The sequence below is a fragment of the Dermacentor silvarum genome, chromosome 10, assembly GCF_013339745.2.
Source record: "Dermacentor silvarum isolate Dsil-2018 chromosome 10, BIME_Dsil_1.4, whole genome shotgun sequence".
NCBI classification, from domain to species: Eukaryota; Metazoa; Arthropoda; class Arachnida; order Ixodida; family Ixodidae; genus Dermacentor; species Dermacentor silvarum.
Genome location: NC_051163.1, coordinates 30,597,575 through 30,625,142, shown reverse-complemented (window position 1 = coordinate 30,625,142; position 27,568 = coordinate 30,597,575). Strand labels below are relative to the sequence as shown.

The following is a 27,568-nucleotide window of genomic DNA, read 5'->3' as shown; positions in this document are numbered from 1 at the left end:
TTTCGACGTTGTTCGCCCGTGAATATTGCTCAACGTCAGCAAGCCGCCGCCAGAATAGCCTGCAGTCCTCTTTCACTGATTTGTTTTCGTCTTCAACGACTTGTTTTCTTTTGCGAGAGCTTCATTTCTGGTTTTGACTGATCATAAAGTGCATTGAACGTCTGAAGGCTGTCTCGCATGGCCGCAACCTCAGAACGGAGAGCGTTATCTCCTTTGCCAATTCAGCATTTGTAGGCATAGTGACAAGATGCAATCGCCAACACACAATGGCAGCAGCGGCAGTGGCTACGACAGAGCACAAGAGAAAAAGAAAGGATTGCAAAGCACCAACCTGTACAGAGTTCAAGGCGATAATTAGAAGCAGTCACGCCGCAACAACCACTGCTGCCGAATGATCGGCGCCGTCCAGAGGTGGGTCATTATGAAGGTCTCCTCCCCGCTAGGTGGCGGAAATGCAGACTCCGCAGGCGCAGAAATGCAGCCCAAGCCAGCTCAGCAAGTCAGCCACGAGAGGATGCAGCCAGCTTGACACGTGTACCACCTGATACACGCTGACAGCAGACGACGATCAGCGGAGGGTGACAGTGTCAGTAGATCTGTACAGAGTTCAAGGCGATAATTAGAAGCAGTCACGCCGCCACAACCACTGCTGCCGAATGAACCACTGCTGCCACTGCTGCCGAGTGACTGCATAAACATCCCTAGACCACATATAGAGAAACTACGGTTGCGTGAGAGCCACTGAAACGCTTCTGGTCTAGTTCAAAAGTAAATTACGAAGTGACATTCTTCAACGCTAAATTGGACTGACTGTATAAACAATCTAGACACAATAGAGAAACTACGGTGCGTGACAGCCACTAGAAACGCTTCTGGTTATGTTTCAAAAGTAAATACGAAGTGAAATTCTTCAACGGGCAAATTGGACTTGATGCATCAACAATCCCTAGACACATATAGAGAAACTACGGTTGCGTGAGAGCCACTAGAAACGCTTCTGGTCTAGTTCAAAAGTAAATTACGAAGTGGCATTCTTCAACGCGCTATTGGACTGACTGCGTGAACAATCCCTAGACACCAATAGAGAAACACGGTTGCGTGAGAGCCACTAGAAACGCTTCTGGTCTAGTTCAAAGTAATGCGAAGTGGCATTCTTCAACGCGCAATTGGAGTACTGCATGAACAATCCCTAGACACATATAGGCGCAGAAACTACGGTGCGCGCCTGAGAGCCACCTAAATACGCTTCTGGTCTAGTTCACCCAAGTGCTGCTGCCCAGATTACGACGAGCCAGGGTATCGCCTGCATTCTTCGCCGCGCGCGAAAGACGAGGCAACGCAATTGAGGACTACGTGAACAATCCCGGCTATAAGGCCCAGCGACCACCGCATAGAGAAACACAGTTCGGCAGCGGTGCGCATGAGAGCCCTGCAACACTTGGTTGCTTTTACAGTGACTGTCGGACCCACGAGAGGAACTGCTGCTGCCCAATCTACGCGACGAATGACAGGGTATCGCCTGCATCATCTGTGTTCGCGCGTGAAAGAACGAGGCTAACGCCCACTTTGCGAGGACTGGAGCTTAAAGTCCGACAAAAGGACCAGCGCAACGAGAAACACAGTTCGGCAGCGGTGCGCGCCTGAGAGCCACTAGAACGCTTCTTTTACAGGTCTAGTTCAAAAGTAAATACGGCGACATTTTTTGAAAAATCCTGGATACTGGATGCATCTGCTGCCGAACAATCTGACACAATAGAGAAACAACGGGTGTGTGACACCACATAGAAACGCTTTAGGTCTAGTTTAAAAGTATATGACGAGTGGCATTCTTCAACGCGCAAAGGCTTCGAGTGATGCATTCAAGCAGCTTAGACTAGAACTCAGAGGCTATACACAAGAAAAATTTGAGGGCATTGGGGAAATCACGAAGCAGTTACAGAAGTATTGAAAGAAAACAGAGAACTTCGTGCCCAAAATATGAATTGACAACGCTTCTGGTCTAGTTCAAAAGCTGGAATAGTATCAGCGTTGCAACAATGTGACATTCCGCTTCAACGCGAAATTGGGATGACTGTATAATCAACAATCCCTAGTCACAATAGAGAAACAACGGGTGTGTGGCAGCGTGTGCACTGCTCGGCACGAAATCAAACACTTTGTCCGGTTCACCCGTCTAGTTCCTCAGCAAAGTAAATCAAAATTACAAAGAAACTTGGATTCCAATCCCCTTCAACGAATTGGAATGACTACGCGAACAATCCTAACCCGAAAAACTACGGTTGCGTGAGAGCCAAGCAACTTCTCGGTTAGGTAACTACAAAGAAATTACGAAGTACGATGGCATTCTGTGGTACGCGCAATTGAATGACTACGTGAACAATCCTATACCCATATAGAGAAAACTACGGTGCCACACTTTTGTGAGAGCACTGGAACCTGGAGGCGTTCCGGTAGAGTTTAAAAAATACCGAAATAGGTGAACACCGACTTAAAGCGTGCGAAGGAGACATATTATGAAAGTTGTTCACGACAATAAAAAATGACTCTAGGAAGGTGTGGGACGATTAAGAATCTAATGTCGAAGAAAAAAGAAGCACCACCGCTATGCTTTCATACTAATGCAGGCACTTCAACGCGTGATAGTGACGCAGCGAATCCCTAAGATGACACATATAGATTACTACGGTTGTGACCAGTGCAGAATACAAACGATAGCAATATAGCTCCCTGTATCACATTAAAAGAGTCTGGGCTTAAAACTCGTGTCACTATCCCCAGTAACGCGAAATTGGCAGAGGAAGTAAAACAATCCCTAATAAACCAGATTAGAATAACGTAGCCGCTGGCTTGCGTGATGAGATCAAGGCAACTCCGCTAGTTCAAATAAATTACGTAGCTGATATTATAGCTCCAAATTGGACTGATCGTTTATGTAAACAACCCTAACACAATAGAGAAATGTTCGAAATGGCATTTTCCCAGACCACCTGCTCTAAAAAGTAGCGAGAGTATGCCCTGTCTTCAAGCGTGGACTGATGCGTAAACAATCATAGACAATACAGAGAAACTCTCCGGTTTGCGTGAGAGCCACTAGAAACGCTGAAACGCTAGTTCAAAAGTCTAAGGTTACGAAGTGCAATTCTTGAACGCGCTTGTATAAACAAATTCCCTAGACACAATAGAGAGTGATCGTGAGGCCACTATGGTTTTCAAAAAATTACGAAGTGAAGCATTGCTTAATATTCAACATTGGACTTGAATCACAAACAATCGACACATAGAGAAACTCACTCGGTGTTCATAGCCACTAGAAACGCATTGATTCGGTATGTCATGAGTACTAAATTACGGCTAAATTCTTAGCAAATATGGAGTACGTGGTGTGGTTCTTGAGTTTCAAAGTGCATCAAGATTATCTAACAATCCATAGCCATCAAAACTATGTTGCGTAAACAACAGTGCATTCTGGTCTTATTTGAAACATAACAAGTAAATTACGGGAGTACCACAAGGGTCAATTCTTGGCCCTCTATTGTTTATAATTTATATAAACGACCTGGGTCATAAACGCTGTTCTCCCAAGTTAATAATGTATGCCCATGTTCTCCCATGACACTAAACATTATCTCAGTCTACATCCATTCTAGACACTAACATATCTTCAGAACGGCACCAGGTACTTGAACACCCAGGTTAATAACTATTTACAAAAGTTGTCTATCTTAGTCTGAATAAACTGCAACTAAAGTGTTAGTAAAACGAAATACATTGTATTTGCCCCACCTAATAAGCCGCGTAACTATAGTCCGACTGTTTATTTGAGGGCAAAGAGATAGAGCAAGTCACCAGCCAGAAGTTTTTAGGTGTATGGTTTTCTGAAGGCTTGACATGGAACACACATATAGGAAAACTAACGGTAGAACTCAGTAAAACCGTTGGATGTTTATATAAGCTCAGCCCAGTCTACAAAGTGGTTACAAATAGAAGTTATTATGCCCTTTTCTACTCTAAAATGACATACGGTAATTGGTATGGGGTTATACTTGTCTAGTTCAAAAGTAAATCACGAAGTGAATTCTTCAACGCGCAATTGAATGCATAAACAATCCCTAGACACACATATAGAGAAACTACGGTTGCGTGAGAGCCACTAGAAAATGTTTCGCTTCTGGTCTAGTTCAAAAGTAAATTACGAAAGTGAAATTCTTCAACGCGCAGTTGGATTGCTAATTCGCATGCATGCGTGAAGCACAATCCATAGACACATATAGAGAAACTAGAGCGGTGGCGTGACCACTAGAACAACGCTTCTGGTCTAGTTCAAAAGTAAATTACGAAGTCCTTTTCAACGTGCAATTGGACTGAGTGCATCAACAATCCCTATAGACACATATAGAGAAAACTACGGTTGCGTGAGAGCCACTAGAAAACGCTTCTGGTCTAGTTCAAAAGTAAATTACGAAGTGACATTCTTCAACGCGCAATTGGACTGACTGCATAAACAATCCTAGACACAATAGAGAAACTACGGGTGCGTGAGAGCCACTAGAAACGCTTCTGGTCTAGTTCAAAAGTAAATTACGAAGTGGCATTCTTCAACGCGCAATTGTACCGGATGCATAAACAATCCCTAGAAACATAGAGAAACTACAATTGTGTGAGAGCCTCTAGAAACGCTTCTGGTCTAGTTGAAAAGTAAATTACGAAGTGATTCTTCAACGCGCAATTGGACTGACTGCATAAACAATCCAGACACATATACTGAAACTACGGTTGCGTGAGAGCCACTAGAAACGCTTCTGGTCTAGTTCAAAAGTAAATTACGAAGTGACATTCTTCAACGCTAAATTGGACTGGATGCATAAACAATCCCTAGACACATATAGAGAAACTACGGGTGCGTGAGAGCCACTAGAAACGCTTCTGGTCTAGTTCAAAAGTAAATTACGAAGTGACATTCTTCAACGCGCAATTGGACTGACTGCATAAACAATCCCTAGACACATATAAAGAAACTACGGTTGCGTGAGAGCCACTAGAAACGCTTCTGGTCTAGTTCAAAAGTAAATTACGAAGTGACATTCTTCAACGCGAAATTGGAGTGACTGCATAAACAATCCCTAGACACATATAGAGAAACTACGGTTGCGTGAGAGCCACTAGAAACGCTTCTGGTCTAGTTCAAAAGTAAATTACGAAGTGACATTCTTCAACGCGCAATTGGACTGGATGCATAAACAATCCCTAGACACATTGAGAAACTACGGTTGCGTGAGAGCCACTAGAAACGCTTCTGGTCTAGTTGAAAAGTAAATTGCGAAGTGACATTCTTCAACGCTAAATTGGACTGACTGCATAAACAATCCCTAGACACATATAGAGAAACTACGGTTGCGTGAGAGCCACTAGAAACGCTTCTGGTCTAGTTCAAAAGTAAATTACGAAGTGACATTCTTCAACGCGAAATTGGACTGACTGCATAAACAATCCCTAGACACATATAGAGAAACTACGGGTGCGTGAGAGCCACTAGAAACGCTTCTGGTCTAGTTCAAAAGTAAATTACGAAGTGACATTCTTCAACGCGCAATTGGACTGACTGCATAAACAATCCCTAGACACATATACTGAAACTACGGTTTGCGTGAGAGCCACTAGAAACGCTTCTGGTCTAGTTCAAAAGTAAATTACGAAGTGAAATTCTTCAACGCGCAATTGGACTGGATGCATAAACAATCCCTAGACACATATAGAGAAACTACGGTTGCGTGAGAGCCACTAGAAACGCTTCTGGTCTAGTTCAAAAGTAAATTACGAAGTGACATTCTTCAACGCTAAATTGGACTGACTGCATAAACAATCCCTAGACACATATAGAGAAACTACGGTTGCGTGAGAGCCACTAGAAACATTCTGGTCTAGTTCAAAAGTAAATTACGAAGTGACATTCTTCAACGCGAAATTGGACTGACTGTATAAACAATCCCTAGACACATATAGAGAAACTACGGTTGCGTGAGAGCCACTAGAAACGCTTCTGGTCTAGTTCAAAAGTAAATTACGAAGTGACATTCTTCAACGCGAAATTGGACTGGATGCATAAACAATCCCTAGACACATATAGAGAAACTAACGGTTGCGTGACAGCCACTAGAAACGCTTCTGGTCTAGTTCAAAAGTAAATTACGAAGTGAATTCTTCAACGCTAAATTGGAGTGACTGCATAAACAATCCCTAGACACATATAGAGAAACTACGGGTGCGTGAGAGCCACTAGAAACGCTTCTGGTCTAGTTCAAAAGTAAATTACGAAGTGACATTCTTCAACGCGCAATTGGATTGACTGCATAAACAATCCCTAGACACATATAGAGAAACTACGGTTGCGTGAGAGCCACTAGAAACGCTTCTGGTCTAGTTCAAAAGTAAATTACGAAGTGACAATTCTTCAACGAAGGAGTGACTGTGAACAAAACAATCCCTAGACACAATATAGAGAAACTACAATGCGTGAGAGCCACTAGAAACGCTTCTGGTCTAGTTCAAAAGTAAATTACGAAGTGACAATTCTTCAACGCGCAAATTGGACTGTGACTGCATAAACAATCCCTAGACACATATAGAGAAACTACGGTTGCGTGAGAGCCACTAGGAAACGCTTCTGGTCTAGTTCAAAAGTAAATTACGAAGTGACATTCTTTAACGCTAAATTGGACTGAATGTACAAACAATCTCTAGACACATATAGAGAAACTATGGTTGCGTGAGAGCCACTAGAAACATTCTGGTCTAGTTCGAAAGTAAATTACGAAGTGAAATTCTTCAACGCGCAATTGGACTGACTGCAAAAACAATCCCTAGACACATATAGAGAAACTACGGTTGCGTGAGAGCCACTAGAAACGCTTCTGGTCTAGTTCAAAAGTAAATTACGAAGTGACATTCTTCAACGCAATTGGACTGATGCATAAACAATCCCTAGACACAATAGAGAAACTACGGTTGCGTGAGAGCCACTAGAAACGCTTCTGGTCTAGTTCAAAGTAAATACGAAGTGACATTCTTCAACGCTAAATTGGACATGATGCTATCAAACAATCCCTAGACACATATAGAGAAACTACGGGTGCGTGAGAGCCACTAGAAACGTTTCTGGTCTAGTTCAAAAGAAATTACGAAGTGCAATTATTCAACGCGTAATTGGACTGACTGCATCACAATCCCTAGACACATATAGAGAAACTACAGGTGCGTGAGAGCCACTAGAAACGCTTCTGGTCTAGTTCAAAAGTAAATTACGAAGTGGCATTCTCAACGCGAAATTGGACTGGATGCATCAACAATCCCTAGACACATATAGTAAACTACGGTTGCGTGGAGCCACTAGAAACGCTTCTGGTCTAGTTCAAAAGTAAATTACGAAGTGACATTCTTCAACGCGAAATTGGACGGACTGCATCAACAATCCCTAGACACATATAGATAAACTACGGTTGCGTGAGCGCCACTAGAAACGCTTCTGGTCTAGTTCAAAAGTAAATTACGAAGTGAAATTCTTCAACGGGCAAATTGGAATGACTGCATGAACAATCCCTAGACACATATAGAGAAACTACGGTTGCGTGAGAGCCACTAGAAACGCTTCTGGTCTAGTTCAAAAGTAAATTACGAAGTGACATTCTTCAACGCTAAATTGGACTGATGCATAAACAATCCCTAGACACATATAGATAAACTACGGTTTGCGTGAGAGCCACTAGAAACGCTTCTGGTCTAGTTCAAAAGTAAATTACGAAGTGAATTCTTCAACGCGCAATTGGACTGATGCATAAACAATCCCTAGACACATATAGAGAAACTACAATGGTTGCGTGAAGCCACTAGAAACGCTTCTGGTCTAGTTCAAAAGTAAATTACGAAGTGACATTCTTCAACGAATTGGACTGACTGTATAAACAATCCCTAGACACAATAGAGAAACTACGGTTGCGTGAGAGCCACTAGAAACGCTTCTGGTCCAGTTCAAAGTTAAATTACGAAGTGACATTCTTCAACGCGAAATTGGACTGACTGTATAAACAATCCCTAGTCACAATAGGAAAACTACGGGCGTGGGACAGCCACTAGAAGCACTTCTGGTCTAGTTCAAAATTAAATACGAAGTGACATTCTTCAACGCTGAATTGGACTGACTGTATAAACAATCCCTAGACACAATAGAGAAACAACGTGTGTGTGACAGCCACTAGAAGCACTTCTGGTCTAGTTCAAAAGTAAATACGAAGTGACATTCTTCAACGCTAAATTGGACTGACTGTATAAACAATCCCTAGACACAATAGAGAAACTACGGGTGCGTGACAGCCACTAGAAACGCGTCTGGTATTGTTCAAAAGTAAATTACGAAGTGAAATCGTTCAACGGACAATTGGACTACATGCATAAACAATCCCTAGACACATATACAGAAACTACGTGTGCGTGAGAGGCACTAGAAGCGCTTCTGGTCTAGTTCAAAAGTAAATTACGAAGTGAAATTCTTCAACGCGCAATTGGACTAGATGCATAAACAATCCCTAGACACATATACAGAAACTACAATTGCGTGAGAGCCACTAGAAACGCTTCTGGTCTAGTTCAAAAGTAAATTACGAAGTGGCATTCCTCAACGCGCAATTGGAGTGACTGCATAAACAATCTCTAGACATATATAGAGAAACTACGGTTGCGTGAAAGCCACTAGAAACGTTTCTGGTCTAGTTCAAAAGTTAATTAAGAAGTGACATTCTTCAACGCGAAATTGGACTGGATGCATCAACAATCCCTAGACACATATAGTGAAACTACGGTTGCGTGAGAGCCACTGGAAACGCTTCTGGTCTAGTTCAAAAGCAAATTACGAAGTAGAATTCTTCAACGCGCAATAGGAGTGACTGCGTAAACAATCCCTAGACACAATAGAGAAACTACGGGTGCGTGACAGCCACTAGAAACGCGTCTCGTATAATTCAAAAGTAAATTACGAAGTGACATTTTTCAACGTGCAGTTGGACTGACTGCATAAACAATCTCTTGACATATATAGAGAAACTACGGTTGCGTGAAAAGCACTAGAAACGTTTCTGGTCTAGTTCAAAAGTAAATTATGAAGTGAAATTTTTCAACGTGCAGTTGGATTGACTGCATAAACAACCCATAGACACATATAGAGAAACTATGGTTGCGTGAGAGCCACTAGAAACATTCTGGTCTAGTTGAAAAGTAAATTACGAAGTTACATTCTTCAACGCTAAATTGGACTGTGTGTATAAACAATCCCTAGACACATATAGAGAAACTACAAATGCGCGAGAGCCACTAGAAACGCTTGTGGTCTAGTTCAAAAGTAAATTAAGAAGTGGGATTCGTCAACGCGCAGTTGGAGTGACTGCATAAACAATCCCTAGACACATATAGAGGAACTACGGGTGCGTGAAAGCTACTTCAAACACTTCTGCTCTAGTTCAAAAGTAAATTACGAAGCGGCATTCTTCAACGCGAAATTGGACTGGATGCATCAACAATCCCTAGACACATATAGTGAAACTACTGTTGCGTGAGAGCCACTGGAAACTCTTCTGGTCTAATTCAAAAGTAAATTACGAAGTGACATTCTTTAACGCTAAATTGGACCTACTGTATAAACAATCCCTAGACACGTATAGAGAAAATACGGTCGCGTGAAAGCCACTAGAAACGCTTCTGGTCTAGTTCAAATGTAAATTACGAAGTGACATTCTTCAACGCGACATTGGACTGGATGCATCAACAATCCCTAGACACATATAGAGAAACTACGGTTTGCGTGAAAGCCACTTGAAACACTTCTGGTCTAGTTCAAAACTAAATTACGAAGTGACATTCTTTACCGCTAAATTGGACTGACTGTACAAACAATCTCTAGACACAATAGAGGAACTACGGGTGCGTGAAAGCCACTTCAAACAATTCTGCTCTAGTTCAAAAGTAAATCACGATGTGACATTCTTCAACGCGCAATAGGACTTACTGCATAAACAATTCTTAGACACATATAGAGAAACAAGGGTTTGCGTGAGAGCCACTAGACACGCTTCTGGTCTAGTTCAAAAGAAAATTACGAAGTAGAATTCTTGAACGCGCAATTGGAGTGACTGCGTGAACCATCCCTAGACACATATAGAGAAACTATGGTTGCGTGAGAGCCACTGGAAACGCTTCTGGTCTAGTTCAAAAATAAATTACGAAGTGACATTCTTCAACGCGAAATTGGACTAACTGTATAAACAATCCCTAGACAATAGAGACACAACGGGTGTGTGAAGGCCACTAGAAGCACTTCTGGTCTAGTTCAAAAGTAAATTACGAAGTGACCTTTTTCAAAGTGCAGTTGGATTGACTGCATAAACAATCCATAGACGCATATACAGAAACTATGGTTGCGTAAGAGCCACTAGAAGCATTCTGGTCTAGTTGAAAAGTGAATTACGAAGTGACATTCTTCAACGCTAAATTGGACTGACTGTATAAACAATCCATAGACAAAATAGAGAAACTACGTGTGCGTGACAGCCACTATAAACGCTTCTGGTATTGTTCAAAAGTAAATTACGAATTGAAATTGTTCAACGGGCAATTGGACTGCATGCATAAACAATCCTTAGACACATGTAGAGAAAATACGGTTTGCATGAGAGCCACTAGAAACGCTTCTGGTCTAGTTCAAAAGTAAATTACGAAGCGGCATTCTTAAACGCGCAATTGGAATGAGTGCATGAACAATCCCTAGACACATAAACTACGGTTGCGTGAGAGCCACTAGAAACGCTTCTGGTCTAGTTCAAAAGTAAATTACGAAGTTGAATTCTTCAACGCGAAATTGGAGTGACTGTATAAAGAATCCCTAGACAGAATAGAGGAACTACGGGTGCGTGAAAGCCACTTCAAACACTTCTGCTCTAGTTCAAAATAAATCACGATGTGACATTGTTCAACGCGCAATTGGACTGACTGCATAAACAATCCTTAGACACATGTAGAGAAGCTACGGTTTGCGTGAAAGCCACTTGAAACGCTTCTGGTCTAGTTCAAAAATTAAATTACGAAGTGAAATTCTTCAACGGGCAAATGGAATGACTGCGTGAACAATCCCTAGACAGATAAACTACGGTTGCGTGAGAGCCACTAGAAACGCTTCTGGTCTAGTTCAAAAGTAAATTACGAAGTGAAATTCTTCAACGGGCAAATGGAATGACTGCATGAACAATCCCTAAACTGATAAACTACGGTTGCGTGAGAGCCACTAGAAACGCATGTGGTCTAGTTCAAAAGTAAACTACGAAGTAGAATTGTTCAACGGGCAATTGGACTGCATGCATAAACAGTCTCTAGACACATATACAAAAACTACGGGTGCGTGAGAGCCACTAGACACGCTTCTGGTCTAGTTCAACAGAAAATTACGAAGTAGAATTCTTGAACGAGCAATTGGAGCGACTGCGTGAACCATCCCTAGACACATATAGAGAAACTATGGTTGCGTGAGAGCCACTGGAAACGCTTCTGGTCTAGTTCAAAAGTAAATTACGAAGTCACATTCTTCAACGCGAAATTGGACTGAGTGTATAAACAATCCCTAGACAATAGAGAAACAACGGGTGTGTGACAGCCACTAGAAGCACTTCTGGCCTAGTTCAAAAGTAAATTACGAAGTGACCTTTTTCAAAGTGCAGTTGGATTGACTGCATAAACAATCCATAGACACATATGCAGAAACTATGGTTGCGTGAGAGCCACTAGAAACATTCTGGTCTAGTTGAAAAGTAAATTACGAAGTGACATTCTAGAACGCTAAATTTGACTGACTGTATATACAATCCCTAGACAAAATAGAGAAACTACGGGTGCGTGACAGCTACTATAAACGCTTCTGGTATTGTTCAAAAGTAAATTACGAAGTGAAATTGTTCAACGCGAAATTGGACTGGATGCATCAACAATCCCTAGACACATATATAGAAACTACAATTGCGTGAGAGCCACTAGACACGCTTCTGGTCTAGTTCAAAAGTAAATTACGAAGTGGCATTCTTCAACGCGCAATTGGAGTGACTAAATAAACATTCCCTATACACATATAGAGAAACTACGGTTGCGTGAAAGCCACTAGAAACGCTTCTGGTCTAGTTCAAAAGTAAATTACGAAGTGACATTCTTCAACGCGAAATTGGACTGCATGTATAAACAATTCCTAGACAATAGAGAAACAACGGGTGTGTGACAGCCACTAGAAGCACTTCTGGTCTAGTTCAAAAGTAAATTACGAAGTGACCTTTTTCAAAGTGCAGTTGGATTGACTGCATAAACAATCCCTAGACACATATAGAGAAACTACAGTTGCGTGAGAGCCACGAGACACGCTTCTGGTCTAGTTCAAAAGTAAATTACGAAGTGAAATTCTTCAACGGGCAAATGAATGACTGCATGAACAATCCCTAGACAGATAAATTACGGTTGCGTGAGAGCCACTAGAAACGCTTCTGGTCTAGTTCAAAAGTAAATTACGAAGCGGCATTCTTCAACGCGAAATTGGAGTGACTGTATAAACAATCCCTAGACACAATAGATGAACTACGGGTGCGTGAAAGCCACTTCAAACAGTTCAAAATTAAATCACCATGTGACATTGTTCAACGCACAATTGGACTGACTGCATAAACAATCCTTAGACACATGTAGAGAAACTACGGTTTGCGTGAGAGCCACTAGAAACGCTTCTGGTCTAGTACAAAAGTAAATTACGAAGTGGCATTCTTATACGCGCAATTGGAATGCCTGCATGAACAATCCCTAGACACAAACTACGGTTGCGTGAGAGCCACTGGAAACGCTTCTGGTCTAGTTAAAAAGTAAATTACGAAGTGACATTCTTTACCGCTAAATTGGACTGACTGTGTAAACAATCTCTAGACACAATAGAGGAACTACGGGTGCGTGAAAGCCACTTCAAACACTTCTGCTCTAGTTCAAAAGTAAATCACGATGTGATATTCTTCAACGCGCAAAAGGACTTATTGCATAAACAATCCTTATACACATATAGAGAAACTAGGGTTTGCGTGAGAGCCACTAGAAACGCTTCTGGTCTAGTAAAAAGAAAATTACGAAGTAGAATTCTTGAACGCGCAATTGGAGTGACTGCGTGAACAATCCCTAGACACATATAGAGAATCTACGGTTGCGTGAGAGCCACAGGAAACGCTTCTGGTCTAGTTCAAAAGTAACATACGAAGTGACATTCTTTAACGCTAAATTGGACTTACTGTATAAACAATCCCTAGACACATATAGAGAAACTACGGTCGCGTGAAAGCCACTAGAAACGCTTCTGGTCTAGTTCAAATGTAAATACGAAGTGACATTCTTCAACGCGAAATTGGACTGGATGCATCAACAATCCCTAGACACATTTAGAGAAATTACGGTTTACGTGAAGAGAGAGAGAGAAAAAGGTAAAGGAAAGACAGGGAGGTTAACCAGAGGTTATCTCCGGTTGGCTACCCTGTACCGGGGGAGGGGTAAAGGGATGCGAAAGGAGAGAGAGAGAAAAATAAGTGAAAATAAAGAATAAACAAAAAGGAAGGAAACAAGAAAATCACACACGCACACAAAACAGAACTGTTTCTGTGGGCACTGTCATGAAGTCCGCGAAGGCGTTCTCGTGTTGCATTGTCTGAACGTTCCGTCCTAAGTAACACAATGCAGAGTCACAATTTGTCACTGAGTCCGGTGTCTTTCAAGTAACGCAGCAGTGCCTTCGGGGCGGCTCGCGCCGTTGTTTGTGTAGGCCAGTTTCCAAGGATGTTCTTTTCTGTTATTGGGCGTTTGTCCAGTTGATCTATTGTCGCTGAGAGAGCTGCTCTCTGCGGGTTGAAACGAGGGCACTCACAAAGAAGGTGTGCGATTGTTTCGTTGCACCCGCAGGATTCACAAAGTGGGCTATTGGCCATTCCGATACGAAAGGAGTACGCATTTGAAAATGCTACTCCAAGCCATAGACGGATTAGAAGTGTGCAGTCCCGTCGTGGAAGGTCGAATGGAATACGAAGCTGTAAATTAGGGTCCAGGGCATGAAGGCGTGCACTTGTGAAATCGGAGGAATTCCATTGCATCAATGTTAGTTCACGCGCAAGCGCGGAAAGTTTTTTCGCTGCGTCGGCTCTCGAAAGAGGAATGGCAACGCAGTTGACACCGTCATGAGCAGATCGGGCCGCTGCGTCCGCTCGATCATTGCCATGTATGCCACAGTGACTAGGCAACCACTGATATATTATATTGTGCCCTTCATCAATTATGCGATGGTGTACTTGTCTTATCTCTGCGACGAGCTGCTCATGTGATCCCTGGCGCAGTACTGAGAGTAAACTCTGTAGGGCTGCCTTGGAGTCACAGAAGATTGACCATGGATGGGGTGGTTCCTCCAGAATGAAATGAAGAGCCGCACGGAGGGCTACCAGTTCAGCAGCTGTTGTTGATGAGACATGTGACGTCTTTAGCTGCATCTTGACGGATCTTGCTGGAATCACCACTGCGGCAGCTGAACTTGTAGGTGCGACTGAGCCATCGACATAAACATGTACGCGGGCACTGTGAACCTCATGTAAAAGTCCTAACGTGGCCTGTTTCAGGGCAGATGACGGCATGTGAGCTTTCTTTGTGATTCCTGGGATGGTGAGGCGTATGTCAGGTTTGTGCAGGCACCATAACGGTGAGGATGGTCTTGCTTCAGGCATGTAGTTTGATGGCAACGAGGTATGATTGGCTGCAATTATACGACTGAAAGTTGTGTGTGGCCTTTCTGTAAGTAAAGATGCAAGATGGTGGGAAGGTAGTCGGGCAACGTGCCGAATATGCGCCCTGAGGGCGTCGGTGGCTAAGTACGTTGTTATTGGGTGGTCTCGCGCAATGACAATCGTTGCCGCCGTAGACGCACACTTCGGAAGACCGAGACACGTCCTTAGGGCTTGAGCTTGTAATCCCTGGAGTACACGCAGGTTTGTTTTGCAGGTGTTGCCTAGCACCGGGAGGCTGTATCTTGCGAAACCGAGAAATAAGGCACAATAAAGCTGCAGCATTGACCGCACCGATGTGCCCCATGATTTTCCACCGAGGAATTTAAGGAGGTGTGTTATGGTCGTTAACCTCTTCTTTAGGTATGAAACGTGCGGGCTCCATGAAAGGTCGCGGTCGATAATTACCCCTAAAAGCGGTGTTTCCGTGCGTTTGCAATTGTTTGCCCATTGACACTTACAGAGTAAGGCCTCATTGCCTTCCGAGTGAATGTAACAAGGCAGCATTTCTCTGAGGACAGCTCCAAGTTCTGTTTTCGTAAGTACAGTGATGTTAACGTAGCTGCCTTTTGTAGCCTTGCTCGTACCTGCAGTCGTGTTACAGCAGACGCCCAGATGCAGATATCGTCAGCATAGATTGATATTCCAACGGTGTTGGGCAAGCATCTGACTAGGCCAACGAGCACTAAGTTGAATAGTGTCGGGCTCAACACCCCACCTTGTGGTACTCCACGGAATGTTTGGTAGTGAGTCGTGGCGCCATCCTCGGTCATCACGAAGAAATGTCTGTCGGTCAGATAGCTGCATAGCCACTGAAAAGTGCGGCCACCAATTCCGGCTTCAATCAGAGCCTCTATAATGGCATAATGTGCTACGTTATCGTAGGCGCCTTTTATGTCAAGGAACAATGCCGCAGTGAGTCGTTTCAGCCGTTTTTGATGTTGAACAAATGTGACCAAATCGATGACATTGTCTATGAATGAGCGCCCACGCCGGAAGCCAGCCATAGCATCTGGGTACACATTGTATTTCTCCAGGTACCATTCCAGGCGCGTCAAAACCATTCTTTCCATTATTTTTCCGATGCAGCTGGCCAGAGCGATGGGGCGGTACGATGACAAATCTAACGGTGATTTACCTGGTTTGAGAAGTGGTACCAAGCGGCTGCATTTCCATTCACGTGGAACCACACCATTGCGCCAAGACTCGTTGTAATGGTTTAGCAGCACGAGTTGCGCCTTCTGGCCAAGATTGCCGAGCGCCGTATAGGTAACGCCGTCTGGCCCAGGTGACGAAGAGCGCCTGCAAGTCGCCAGGGTCGCATCAAGCTCCTCCATCGAAAACATGACATCCATACGGGAGTCCCGGGACGCAGGAGTGACACATGATGTAAGTGCACATTGGGGCTGCAAGCCAGCAAGTCTTGAACAAAATTCTTCAGCAATCTGAATCTCTCTGCAACCTTGGTGCAAAGCGAGAGATTTGAAAGGAACACGCTGTTGCGGTGATACGCGAAGTCCACGCACGGTCCTCCATATCTGAGATAAGCGATGACGTGGATCCAACGACTCACAGAATCGTTTCCATTTTTGAGATTGGAGCGCATCGATGCGCCGCTGAATCTTCTTTTGTATTCGCCTTGCCTCTCTGAGATCGTGGATGGATTTTGTTCTCCTGTATCTTCTTTCCGCCCGCCGGCGAATCGCTCGTAGTCGCTGCAATTCGGCTTTAAATTCTTCATATTTCGGGAACGGCTGAAAACCGCGCGTAGTCTCTTTCATGGCTGTTTGAATTTCGTGTTCCAGACTAGAATGGTTTCCTTCCTGACATACTTCCTCCATGTGTGACCGAAACGCTGGCCAGTCAATTCGTTGGAGAGTCGTGGAGGAGTATTTCAATAGTCCCTTGATCTTCAGATACGTGGGAATATGGTCGCTGCCATGTGATTCGATATCTGAGAACCATTGCACTTTTCGTTCAAGACGCCGAGAGACCAGGGTCAAATCTAGGCAGCTGCTGTATGTAATCCCTCGTAAATATGTTGGACTACCATCGTTGAGGCAATAAAGGTCGTGCTGTGTTGCAAAAGATACAAGCCTCTTTCCCCTAGAGTCCATCTTCAAACTCCCCCAAAGCGGATCGTGAGCATTAAAATCACCAGTGAGGATCGTAGGGCCGGGTGTCGTGGATAACACGTCGTGCAGTCGTTTAGAGTCGAAGCGACTTGAAGGAGCAATGTAGGCAGCGACGAGAGTGAACGTAAGTTTCTTCGTCTTTACGATTAAACAAACGTACTGGTTGGTGTCGTGAGGTGGGATTAGGTGCAACACGTACGTTAGTTCACATCTTATATATACAATCACCTTGCTCACATCACCACAGGTAGAGGACATGAATGCTTCATATCCAGAAATGCGGATGGCATTTTGAACGTTCGGTTCACAAATTACGAGGATGGGAAAACGGTTTTCGAAGACAAAGTGTCTAAAATCTGAAATTATTGATTTGAGGCCCCGGGCATTCCACTGCAACAGAGAGGCTTTCTTGACTTCCTTGTGGAATGGCAGCGAGGAGTGGGCCATAGTGCTATACGAAGCTTTCAAGCACTGGAGTCAACGTGTCCAGTACTTGCAGAGCGCTACGAGCAGCCGGAGTATCCATGTTTGTCAGTAGTAGACGCATGACATTCGTGAGCGACTTCAGCATAGCAATCACTTGCAAATCCTTGTCTCGTATGTGGTCAACTGCAGCGACGTTGGGCTGCAAGTGGCGAGTCATATGCTGTGGCTCTGGTGTTTGGCATGTCTTCGGCAGCGCTGGCCACTCCTCACTTGAAGAGGTGTCAACACCATGGTTGCTTTTTTCGCTGACATTCGTGCTCTTATTGGAGACAGATGGAGCAGGAGGCGGCACTGCAGGACGAGTCATCTCCCTCGAACCTGAAGAGGATTTCGTGGACTTTCCTTTTCGGGAGCGATGTCGCCTTATTGCAGCAGAAGCATCTCTGTGTGATGATCCGTCTCTGGCCATTTTCCTCAAGATTTTCTGCTCTTTCTTTAGACGTGGACAGTCTTTTGAGGATGCAGCGTGCGATCCTTGACAATTTGTGCACTTGAGCTCCGTTGCACGGCAGGTGTCAGCGTCGTGTTGTTCGGAACATCGTGGGCATACCGTTGAATTTCGGCAGACAGCACTCGCGTGTCCAAGTCTTTGACATCTTCTGCACTGAAGTGGTTTTGGTACGAAAGGCCGTACCACATGACGAAAGTGTCCGACCTTTACGTGCGATGGTAGGCAGTCACCTTTAAAGTCGAGCTTTACACAGCTCGAGTTGCCAAGGCGCCGAGCTTGCAGTAAGGCAATACCATCTGTCGCAGGTTTGATTAAAATTGGCAGGTCGCTGTCGCTAATCGATGTATCAATATCGTAAACCACACCAGCCGTGGTTTCGTAGTCCTGCGGCACGAGGTAGTGGACATTAATGTTGCCCAGGAGCTTTACGGCCATCAAAGCATTGATTGCGCTTCGGTTGCGAACATCAATAGCCAGGACATTCTTTCGATTATTAATCCTGATATCTTTAATCTCTCCTGGGACAAGAGCCTCCAGAGTAACGGAAACCGCTTGTCGATTAAGGCGGTTGAGGTTGTCCACAGGCCTGTCAGGCATAAAGAGAAGTGTGTGCGCCGACGGCCTTCGCTGTGGCAGGACAGTTGACTTACTTGACGAAGACCGTTCGCTGATGTTTCTTCTCTTGGCCTTCCGGTGTACCACTCTCTCGAAGCCTTCATCATCTGAGGCGTCATCGCTTGAGCAGGAGTACAACACAGTGTCCTCACTGCCGGCTTGACTTGGAGGGCAGTTTCTCTTCCTCGGGCCGGTTCCTGACGTGGTAGTAACGTCCCGTCGGCGTTCTGTTGACTCCACTTCCATTGCCGTAGCAATGGGAGCGGCGTCTCCCATTAAACCACGGGTAATAACCAAAAATACTGCAGCGCGAAGGAACACTGATCTGAACAAGAATCACTTCGTCGTCGTCCTCCAAAGAAGGGTGCCATCAAGTGTGCTGAAAAGTGCCTGGGGCCACCAACCAAGAGTCATCTTCTGCGATGCCGGGCGATTGATTGTACACTTGCCAGATGTAAAATTTCTCACTTGCTCTATACTCATGTGTTCGCTTTAACAATGGATCATGCGGCACATTCATTGGTTTTAAAAGGCAGGTTTACGTGATTTCTGGATGCCTCCAGCTTGAATGTGGCATCCATGGCACACCCACTGTTGGCTATCCAGCGAGCGAACGCAATTGCTACAGTTGAACGCCTTTATAGCGAAGTGCTTCGTGCATCCGAAATCATTCGGTATACAGGTCACTGCGTTGCAAATGTCGCACAGCACACAGATCACGACAGAACCGAGACAGAATAATTCCTTCGTTATGCAGGTCATTTTGTTATAGAGGAGCTCCACTGTAGTTTTTCTTTTTTCGACTGTTCAGCCCTAGCTGTTCTATGTTTAGGGGCAGTGGAGCTATGGAAAAATCTTGCAGGCGAAATGGTGCCTCACCAAGCATGGTGCACCAAGGCGCACGTTGGCGAACAAGGTTACCAGAAGGGCGCGGCCGCAGCACTCTTAAAATCAACACCTGTGGTATATTTAGCAGCTTGAATGCGACTTCAAAGTGTAGTGTTTCAATATGAAGAAAGGTACAATGTTCACTTTGTATAGCAGACTTCACTAGCAACTTCAATAAACGTTGCAAAGTAGTAAGGATGGGGGTCCTTGTTACCGAAAGGCAGGCATGCCTGATAGGACGAAAATACAAGTAGGAACAAAACAGGGATACATGAACGCTTTTTGCTCCTCCTTTGGTTCATCTTTGCACGCTCGTCTTTCTACAACATGAATACCCACCAACTCGGTCAACGTTCAGTCGTTCAAATCATGATGGTATTAAGCTATATTTGGTTCCAAGAATGCATCTTCTAAGAAGTCAGGAGCTAAATTGGGTAGCATTGATAGAAAATCCGTGTTGAGACAGCGCAAATTTGGAAAACGATGACAAAAGAAGCGCTTCGACACTTTAGTGCCGGAAACGCACATTGTTAGTAACGCGCATTAGTATTTAGCATGCCACTGTGAAGCCTAGTGTTATGAGGAATATGACGTGTGAAAGAAAAAATGAGCAGTGAAGAGGAATGAATAACTTGCATTTACGATTTATTATATCTGTTGAAGCAATACACCCTGAATATATCGTTTGTACAGAACTACACCAAGTTGAGCTACTTAGTAGGTATTCATCGTGAAAAAGTAAGGTGTGCAACCCGAACACAAGAGAAGAGATACAGACAACACAAACTCCGTTTTTGTTGGTGTTTGTGTTGTCTAGTTCTCTTTTCTTGTGTCCATGTCTGCACACCTTAGCTTTATTCCTTTGTACATTCGCGCCTATTAGAATTTTTAAACATTTCTTTGTTGTTCCTGCTGCGATAGGAGAGAAACGAATGCCGCGGGAAACAAGGAATTCCTACGTTCACAATAACAGTGTAGTAGGAGAAGTAAAAATATGAAATTTGTAAGCCTGTTTGTAGGTGTTACACAATGTCAGTGCGTCTCAGATTGAATATTTTCCAATTGTTGAGTGTTGCCAGCAAAGTGTGACCAGGCGTGGTGCGCACAGAAAAATAGTAACAATTTGCGCTAACCTGCATTGTGAGCCTCTTGAGTTGTGCGTTACGGCGGACGGTTTCGATGTCGCCGACGGCCAAGCCGATCTGGAAAATGAATGAATGCCTGTATATAGCAAGAAGACCAAATATACACATAGTTGCGACTTCGACGAAACGGAAGTACTTATAGTGTCCTAGAAAAAAAAAAGAAAGTGGGGAAAAATTAAGTAAACTGGGGATATATTTTCTTAAAATCACTTAAATGTTTAAGAGTAGGAGTACTAGGAGATATGTGGAACATAAGTTAAAAGAAGTAGAAATGGTAACCGCTTGAATATGGACACTTGAATGACTCAGCAAACGTACCTGAGGCTTAAGCAAAGACTAGAGCATTCAAAGGATCGAAGTAGGCTTTATCACATGACGTGACCATCGTGCTACGCTTAGCGCAAATTTATTTGCAACTTCGCCTGTGCTATTTGCAAGGTTTTTTTTTTGTGTGTGTGGAATTTGGGAAGATTCTTCTTTTGATTTGTCAGCTTTAGTAGGTAGAGCAAAATTGTGTCAGTACAAGACATCTTTATTGACACGACTAAATAGTATGCACATGAGAAAACGGAGGTGGGAGGGGTGGGGGAGTGGGCGAGGGGGCACTACTTTTCACACAACGAACGTAGAAATGTAAGAAAAGTGTCAAAACAAAACGATGTAATGGGAAACTCCCACAATAAATTGTCATAAACACAAGTACTCGGTGCACGGAACACCACGAACGAGAACAAGCACATCTTAAAATTTTGCATGCTATTCTGCGTGAGAAAGGGATGAAAGATTGTGAGAACCCTAAAGGATAGGGAGGGTGGAATAAAGAACTGAAGATTGTGCAGAAACCGTCAACAGAGCCGAATACTTTGTTGCGTACTAGTTGGTGCATACAACCAGCGAACACTCACCACTGACCACCAAGAGAACACGCCAAATTTAAAGAGCCCATGAAAGCAACTAACTCACTGTAAATAAACGACGAAAAAGGTGGCATAGTTCGGCTATTCTAATGCGGATAAAGGATTTCCTAGAGCTTTTCGAGCAAGCCAACTTCTCGAAGATACGCAAACAAGTTCCCGGCTTGCCACTGCCTAGAGCGGCAACGCACGGGGTCCAAAGTGCTTAAATTAAATTAAATTGTGGCGTTTTAAGTGCCAAAACCACCATCTGATTATGAGATTATGAAATAATTGGAACCACCAGGGGTTCCTTAACGTGCGCTTAAATCAAGATACACGAGTATTTTCGCATTTCGCCCCCATCGAAAGGCGGCCGCCGTGGCCGCGATTCGACCCCGCGACCTCGTGTAAGCTTAGCAGCCCAACACCATAGCTACTAAGCAACCACGGCGGGTGTCAGAAGTGCTTCTCAGTGATATTAGTGCGTGACAGATGTCCATTTGACGTTCAGGAAATGCTCTTTCGTGTCTGTAGGGTGGGCATTATAAGAGGAAAAATAAAAACAATGTTCTTACGAGCAGGTTCATTAGTAGGATAGGCATGAGTACGATGAAGACTACGAGAAACCAGGTGGCGGCCACGATCTGGTACCAGGCCGACGACTCCAAGGCACGCATCGGCCGAAGGTATGTGCCCAGGAAGTCCAGCTCCCCGAGCATCATAGTGCCGACACGCACTAGGGATATCAGCGGGTTGTGGAAACCCTTGTCGCTCATGTTCTGCGCGTAGAAGGAACATCAAGTTAAGGAAACGTGCATAAGCCACACCCCGAGATAGCGCAAGACCTGTTCACTCCGATCCATGACGTCATGCTACCCGAATCGTCATTTCCGTTGCCGAGGCTGGCGTGACGAAAGCGGTGACGTCAAAATCACCATGGTTTACTCGGGAGCATCCCCGTTACATTCTATGGCAGTCGGGAAAGGCAGCATGAAGTCATGGATCGGAGTGAACAGGCCGTGCCCTGTCTAGGTGGTGTTGGCATAAGGCAGAGAATAACTAGCGCACTTGACTCGGAAATTTAGTTTAGGAGAAACGTCTTGGTAAATGTACCTTCGTCACAACGAGAATGACGATCGTGTGTGACCCAATTATTGAAATGAAGTCGAGTGTTCCACCGAACACCGTCTTGCCAGGTAAAATGATTGCTAGGAACGCAGCAGGTGAGTCAAAACAAAATGACGTTGCGAGATGCGTTGTGATCCCTAGTTCTGTGTCTATCGATCCTGATTATGATGTTGATTGCTAAGATTGTGAAGAAGGAATCTACATGGATATTGAAGCATCATTTTGTTTTGACTGTGGTCAGTGACATCACTCTTAAGAGAAAATGAAGTGACGTCAACAAGACCAATGTGTTCAGCTGCGGTTTCCTGTAAGCCTCAAGACTGACTGGACACTAGACGCTTTCCCAGACCACTTAAGCTTCAAGGCAATACATCTTGCATCGTGTAAGGAAAAGTACGCCATCTACGCGACCAAGGGTGCAGCAGCAAAAGGTCCTTCGCAGTCCTCTCGACTATGTAAAGAACTTGCTTAGCCTTGCGATGCATGACTCGAAGTGCAACCCCCTGCGATGCAGTAGGGCAGTATAAAATGAAACTCGACCGCACGCACATTAAAGTGGTCCTTTTCGCCCTTGCTGCTGAAGTGACTATGCATCCGATCGTGAGTTGCGAACAGCACCAATCGGGATATGATTGTGGGAAGACAAGTGTGATGGAAGCTTCATTTCGCGCCACGCTTTTACGTCACAAAGGGGTGGGACTGAAATCGTTCTATTGGATAGAAAGCCCCATTTGGCGGTTCCGAATGCGTAATAATGTAAATTAAACGAATAATTTGACGCCAGTTATTTCGCTCTACACTGCAATATTGTAATGTAGAAACACGGCATTAGACTTTATGACGATTCCTTTGAGTGCTTTCTTATAGACATGTGTGGGTAAGTTCTTAACCAGGAAGTTGAATAATGCAATTAGTTTAATTTGTAAATAGATAGCTTTGACTTTTTTTGCAAATAATGTCCGGCTGGTTAAATAATTCATCTTTAGTGACGGGATTCGAGGAACATTGGTAGGCTTTAAAAGTGTTCCAAGTAAAAAAAGAAAGCGTAACATATAAATTTTTTTCGATGTTCCCATGACCTGTTCGTGCTTGTGTTATTCTTGTCTTATATTTTCAAGCTGTTTAATTTTTTTCTATGATCCGTGGAAGCGCTTCAATAGTGTTTTGATACTTCGTTACGCAGTTGAACCTCGATATAACGAATTTTAGTATAACGAAACTCTCGATAGAACGAAGTATTTCGCTTTTCACGCCTTGTTGTCCATAGAACACATGTATTTATAACCCTAATATAACGAAGTGCGTTGATACACGATTTCAACATAACGAAATTTCACTGCCGTCGCGAAGAAATACCGAGACAATATATGAAAACTTCCGCGGCCGCAGATGGTCAAGTGGTTGAATTAAAAGCGGCTGCTTTCGAACGCACCTCTCAAATCGCGCCCCGCACGACCAAGAGCGACCACCGAAGAGGAGCAGCGTCATGTTCCATATAAAGTTCAAGTGCCATAAGGTCCTATTGCGCCACTCGAGCTGCACGCTTTCGGTGCGAGTCAAAGTGTGCGAGGGTGAGCCGAGAAGGACGGTGCTGAGTGCCGCCTTCCCGCTCGAGCAAGGATAAAGGGGGCCGCGGAGCGAGGTCGCGGTAACGCGATCAAGCGCGTGCGAGGGGCGGAGTGGGAGTCAGGTTGATATGCGTCTCATCTTCTACCGAGGCCGTGGCTGCGCATGGTTTTCAGTGCGGCTGACTGCATACACAGACCGCGCGCCCCGTTTAAGAGGTAATCTGCCGCGTATGCAAGGAGTGGGCGTGCCGAGATTGCGTGGCATCGTGTGTGCTGTCTTCCCGCGCGTTTAGTACCCGGGGTTGCGTAATCTTAAATTTCGGAGACTCGTTGAAGCGAGGGGCAGACGAAGCATTCGCACCCCGCTTCCGCTTGTTTTCATCGTCGACATGAAATTAAACCAAATTTTTCGTCGCCGACTCTCAAATTCAACAAAATGAACTTTTTTTCTTAGTAAAGTTTGCTTTCATTCGATTGTTGTAAAATTCAGAAAATCTTGCGGCCCTTTTCGTGCAAATAAAAAAAGTGGATAGGCGAATGTACTTATTTGCATACACGGTCACATTTCAAAACAATGCCATTTTAATATAACGAAGTGAACTGCGGATTTTACCAACTTCGTTATATAGAGGTTTAACTGTGTATTTGATTTCATGTTTTTGTCTTCTTATTACATTTTCTTCGTTCTCGGTAATTTCCTAGCTAACATTTTGGAATAGATGACGTTTTTGGGTGCTGAACATGGGATTTTACAGTTAAACATTAAGAAATATAAGAAGGAATGCCCACCCTTGCCAAGCCTAGATACACCGACTTGATGCCGCTCAAGATGTCGTTTTAATTCCAGTGACAATCCATCTATTGTGCTTACCCAGTAAAGCGAATACTTTGTTTTTGAAGTTTTAGCCATAATTACAGCAAAATTATTATGCTAAGCTAAATGGACGCGAAATACTAAATACGCTTAGTGTTGTTGGCTTTCATCGGGGAGCAACCGCTAGCCACACAACGCACATATGTTTACATTAAGCGACTAATAAATACCAACGCCTCCTGCTTGGCTGTCAGCTGAAATGAAATCCCATTCAGAACAATATTCACGAGTCTGTTTCACAGATTGTCTGTGGTTGACGTCAACAGGTTAATATTTATAGCTGTTGCATGTGAAACGGTCATTCGCTAGCACATCGCTTAGTTTGAAAACGTTTCTGATAGAGCGCGCACGACCAAGTTTTGCGGTAAGCAACGGTAGGTGGCCTCATAAAAACCGTGGCGTGTGTTAGTGAAAGCTGCTTAGTGAAGGCCACTAGACAGCTGAGTTACATATATACCATTTCTCACCGACTATATCATAGTATTTCCTGGCGCTCTTTGGCCATTATTGGCCTTTGCGCCGTAAAACCCGATACATATTCATCATCGTCAGCTGCTTGAACCAGTTCTCTTAATTTCATCTCGCTGCGGCTTGCTGCGAAAGTTGTCGCACTTTTCCCCCACTGCCGTTCCAAGTGCATGTGCTTTCCTAATAATAATGATGATAATAAAAAAAACGATAGATGTGGAGTACCTGATGCCGTCTACGCCTAAGGCCAAGCGTTCGCAAATTTCGCGCATGCTCACCATTGCTCGCATTGTGATGTTTCCTGTGTAGGGGTCAACGACCGGCGTTTTCACATTGATCTGTAGAAAGGTAAGAAAACATTTCTCCTGCAAATTCTAGAACCTGCAGTGCACACACCGCAAGCTGCCAGTTGGCACTGTTCAGAGATGTAAACCAACATGAACCGAGCGCCAGGATCCGAGCTCACAGTGATGCCACAAGGAGGTGAAAACACTTGATTGAGATTAGAGAAATTTTTATCACTGCGAACGGTCAAGGGGAAATAGTGCGCAGTATATGGTATATTACCACGTTCTGCATGCATAGAGGGACATGCCCAAAATAGTTAGAAAATTATTTTTTTCGACTTTTCTTTCTTTTTCGTTGCATAAATGTCCTGGACATCAAAACTCAAGAAAAGGTACTTAGAAGCCTGCCAGCACCCTTAAACAATTAACTGCACTAGCTAGTCTACGAACCAGTTTCGATTTTGTTTCCGAAGAAGGTGTTAGGACGCTGAAGTTGGTCACGTGGGAGGGGAACATCGCGACGTGTTGGTCTCTCTTGATCGTCTGATATGCTGCTTCTGGTAGCGCTGTCCGGCTTGACAGCGTAACGTACGGACCGAACGGGATCGAGCGAGGCGCCAAAATGCCACGATGTTCTCCTCCCAGTGTGGCCCCTTCTGCGTAATGACGTCATGAAGTCATACACCTCCAGCGAAACGACGCCGAAGACGGTTCGTAGACAAGATATAATAAATTGTATAGGGTGCTTAGAGGTTGGCCAAAATCTGTCGAGGGCTTAAAGCCGACGGCCTTCATATAACGAAAGAAAAAAAAAAGAGAGAAGTTCAATATGTCAAAAGTACGGAAGGTTCTGACAATGGTTGGCGTCAAGGAAGAATACAATGCTTCGAGCGCGTACTCACGTCAATTTTGGCGAGGAGAATATGGAAGCTCAAGCCGAAGGCAATTATTAGAACGGAGAAGACGAACATGACCTTTAGTAACGTGGACAATATTTCTAGGAACATGACGACGTAAAGGCCGATCCGGTTGAACCTGAAGAAGAAAAAGCCAACAGAAACGCAGGAGTGACGACACGGGGAGAGCAGAGATTGCAAACAAAATTTTTCTCCCTCTTAACTTGCTGGAAAGCTGAACAAGCATAAAATCGTGATCTCATCTTCTTTTACCCACACATAAACGTCCACATATCATTTTTCGCTTCGCTGAGGTTGATGCCCCCAAACTTCGTTTTGAGCATCAAAAATTTAACGCAATACCAAGTAGCATTTTTGATTCACTGGAGTGAGAGAGACACATAACAAAAGGGAAATGCAAGTAGATTAACGAGAAGGAAAAGTCTGGTTTGCTACCCTACACTGGTAAAGGAGGAGGGTGAAGTAAAGAGATAAGAAAGCAGAAAGCGAGAGAAATGGAGAACACACGCAATCACAGCTGGTCATTATCACCGCATGACTACAAACACCAGTTTAGGCTACAGGTCTGCTTGCCTGAAATAAAAACTGAGGGCAACGAGGGCAGTCATGCAGTTTTCAACGGCAATGCTGGAGTGACATTCCAGTTGTGGCTGGTACAGGAAGCAAATTTCTAATTAATTACGCACCATGCTAATTAAGGTGCTTGCTCCAATAACATGCCATTGCTTTTACTTCTTCGAATGTACTCTCCGTAGCGAAATATCAAGGTAAAACAAGTTCTCTCAATTGATTGAATTGAATTGACTTCTGCGGTTTTACGTGCCAAAACCACGATTTGATTAT

At 44.1% G+C, this 27,568-nt stretch overlaps 1 protein-coding gene across 1 annotated transcript in view; it reads right to left on the bottom strand.

Annotated features, from left to right (window-relative positions):
• The window catches only part of LOC119431445 (transient receptor potential cation channel subfamily A member 1-like), a 172,422-nt gene that overhangs the window by 36,579 nt on the left and 108,275 nt on the right, over positions 1–27,568 (bottom strand). The window contains 4 exon segments of the mRNA XM_049658137.1: positions 20,576–20,644; positions 22,059–22,262; positions 25,800–25,859; positions 26,711–26,843. Of these exon segments, the coding sequence (XP_049514094.1) occupies positions 20,576–20,644; positions 22,059–22,262; positions 25,800–25,859; positions 26,711–26,843 (466 nt within the window).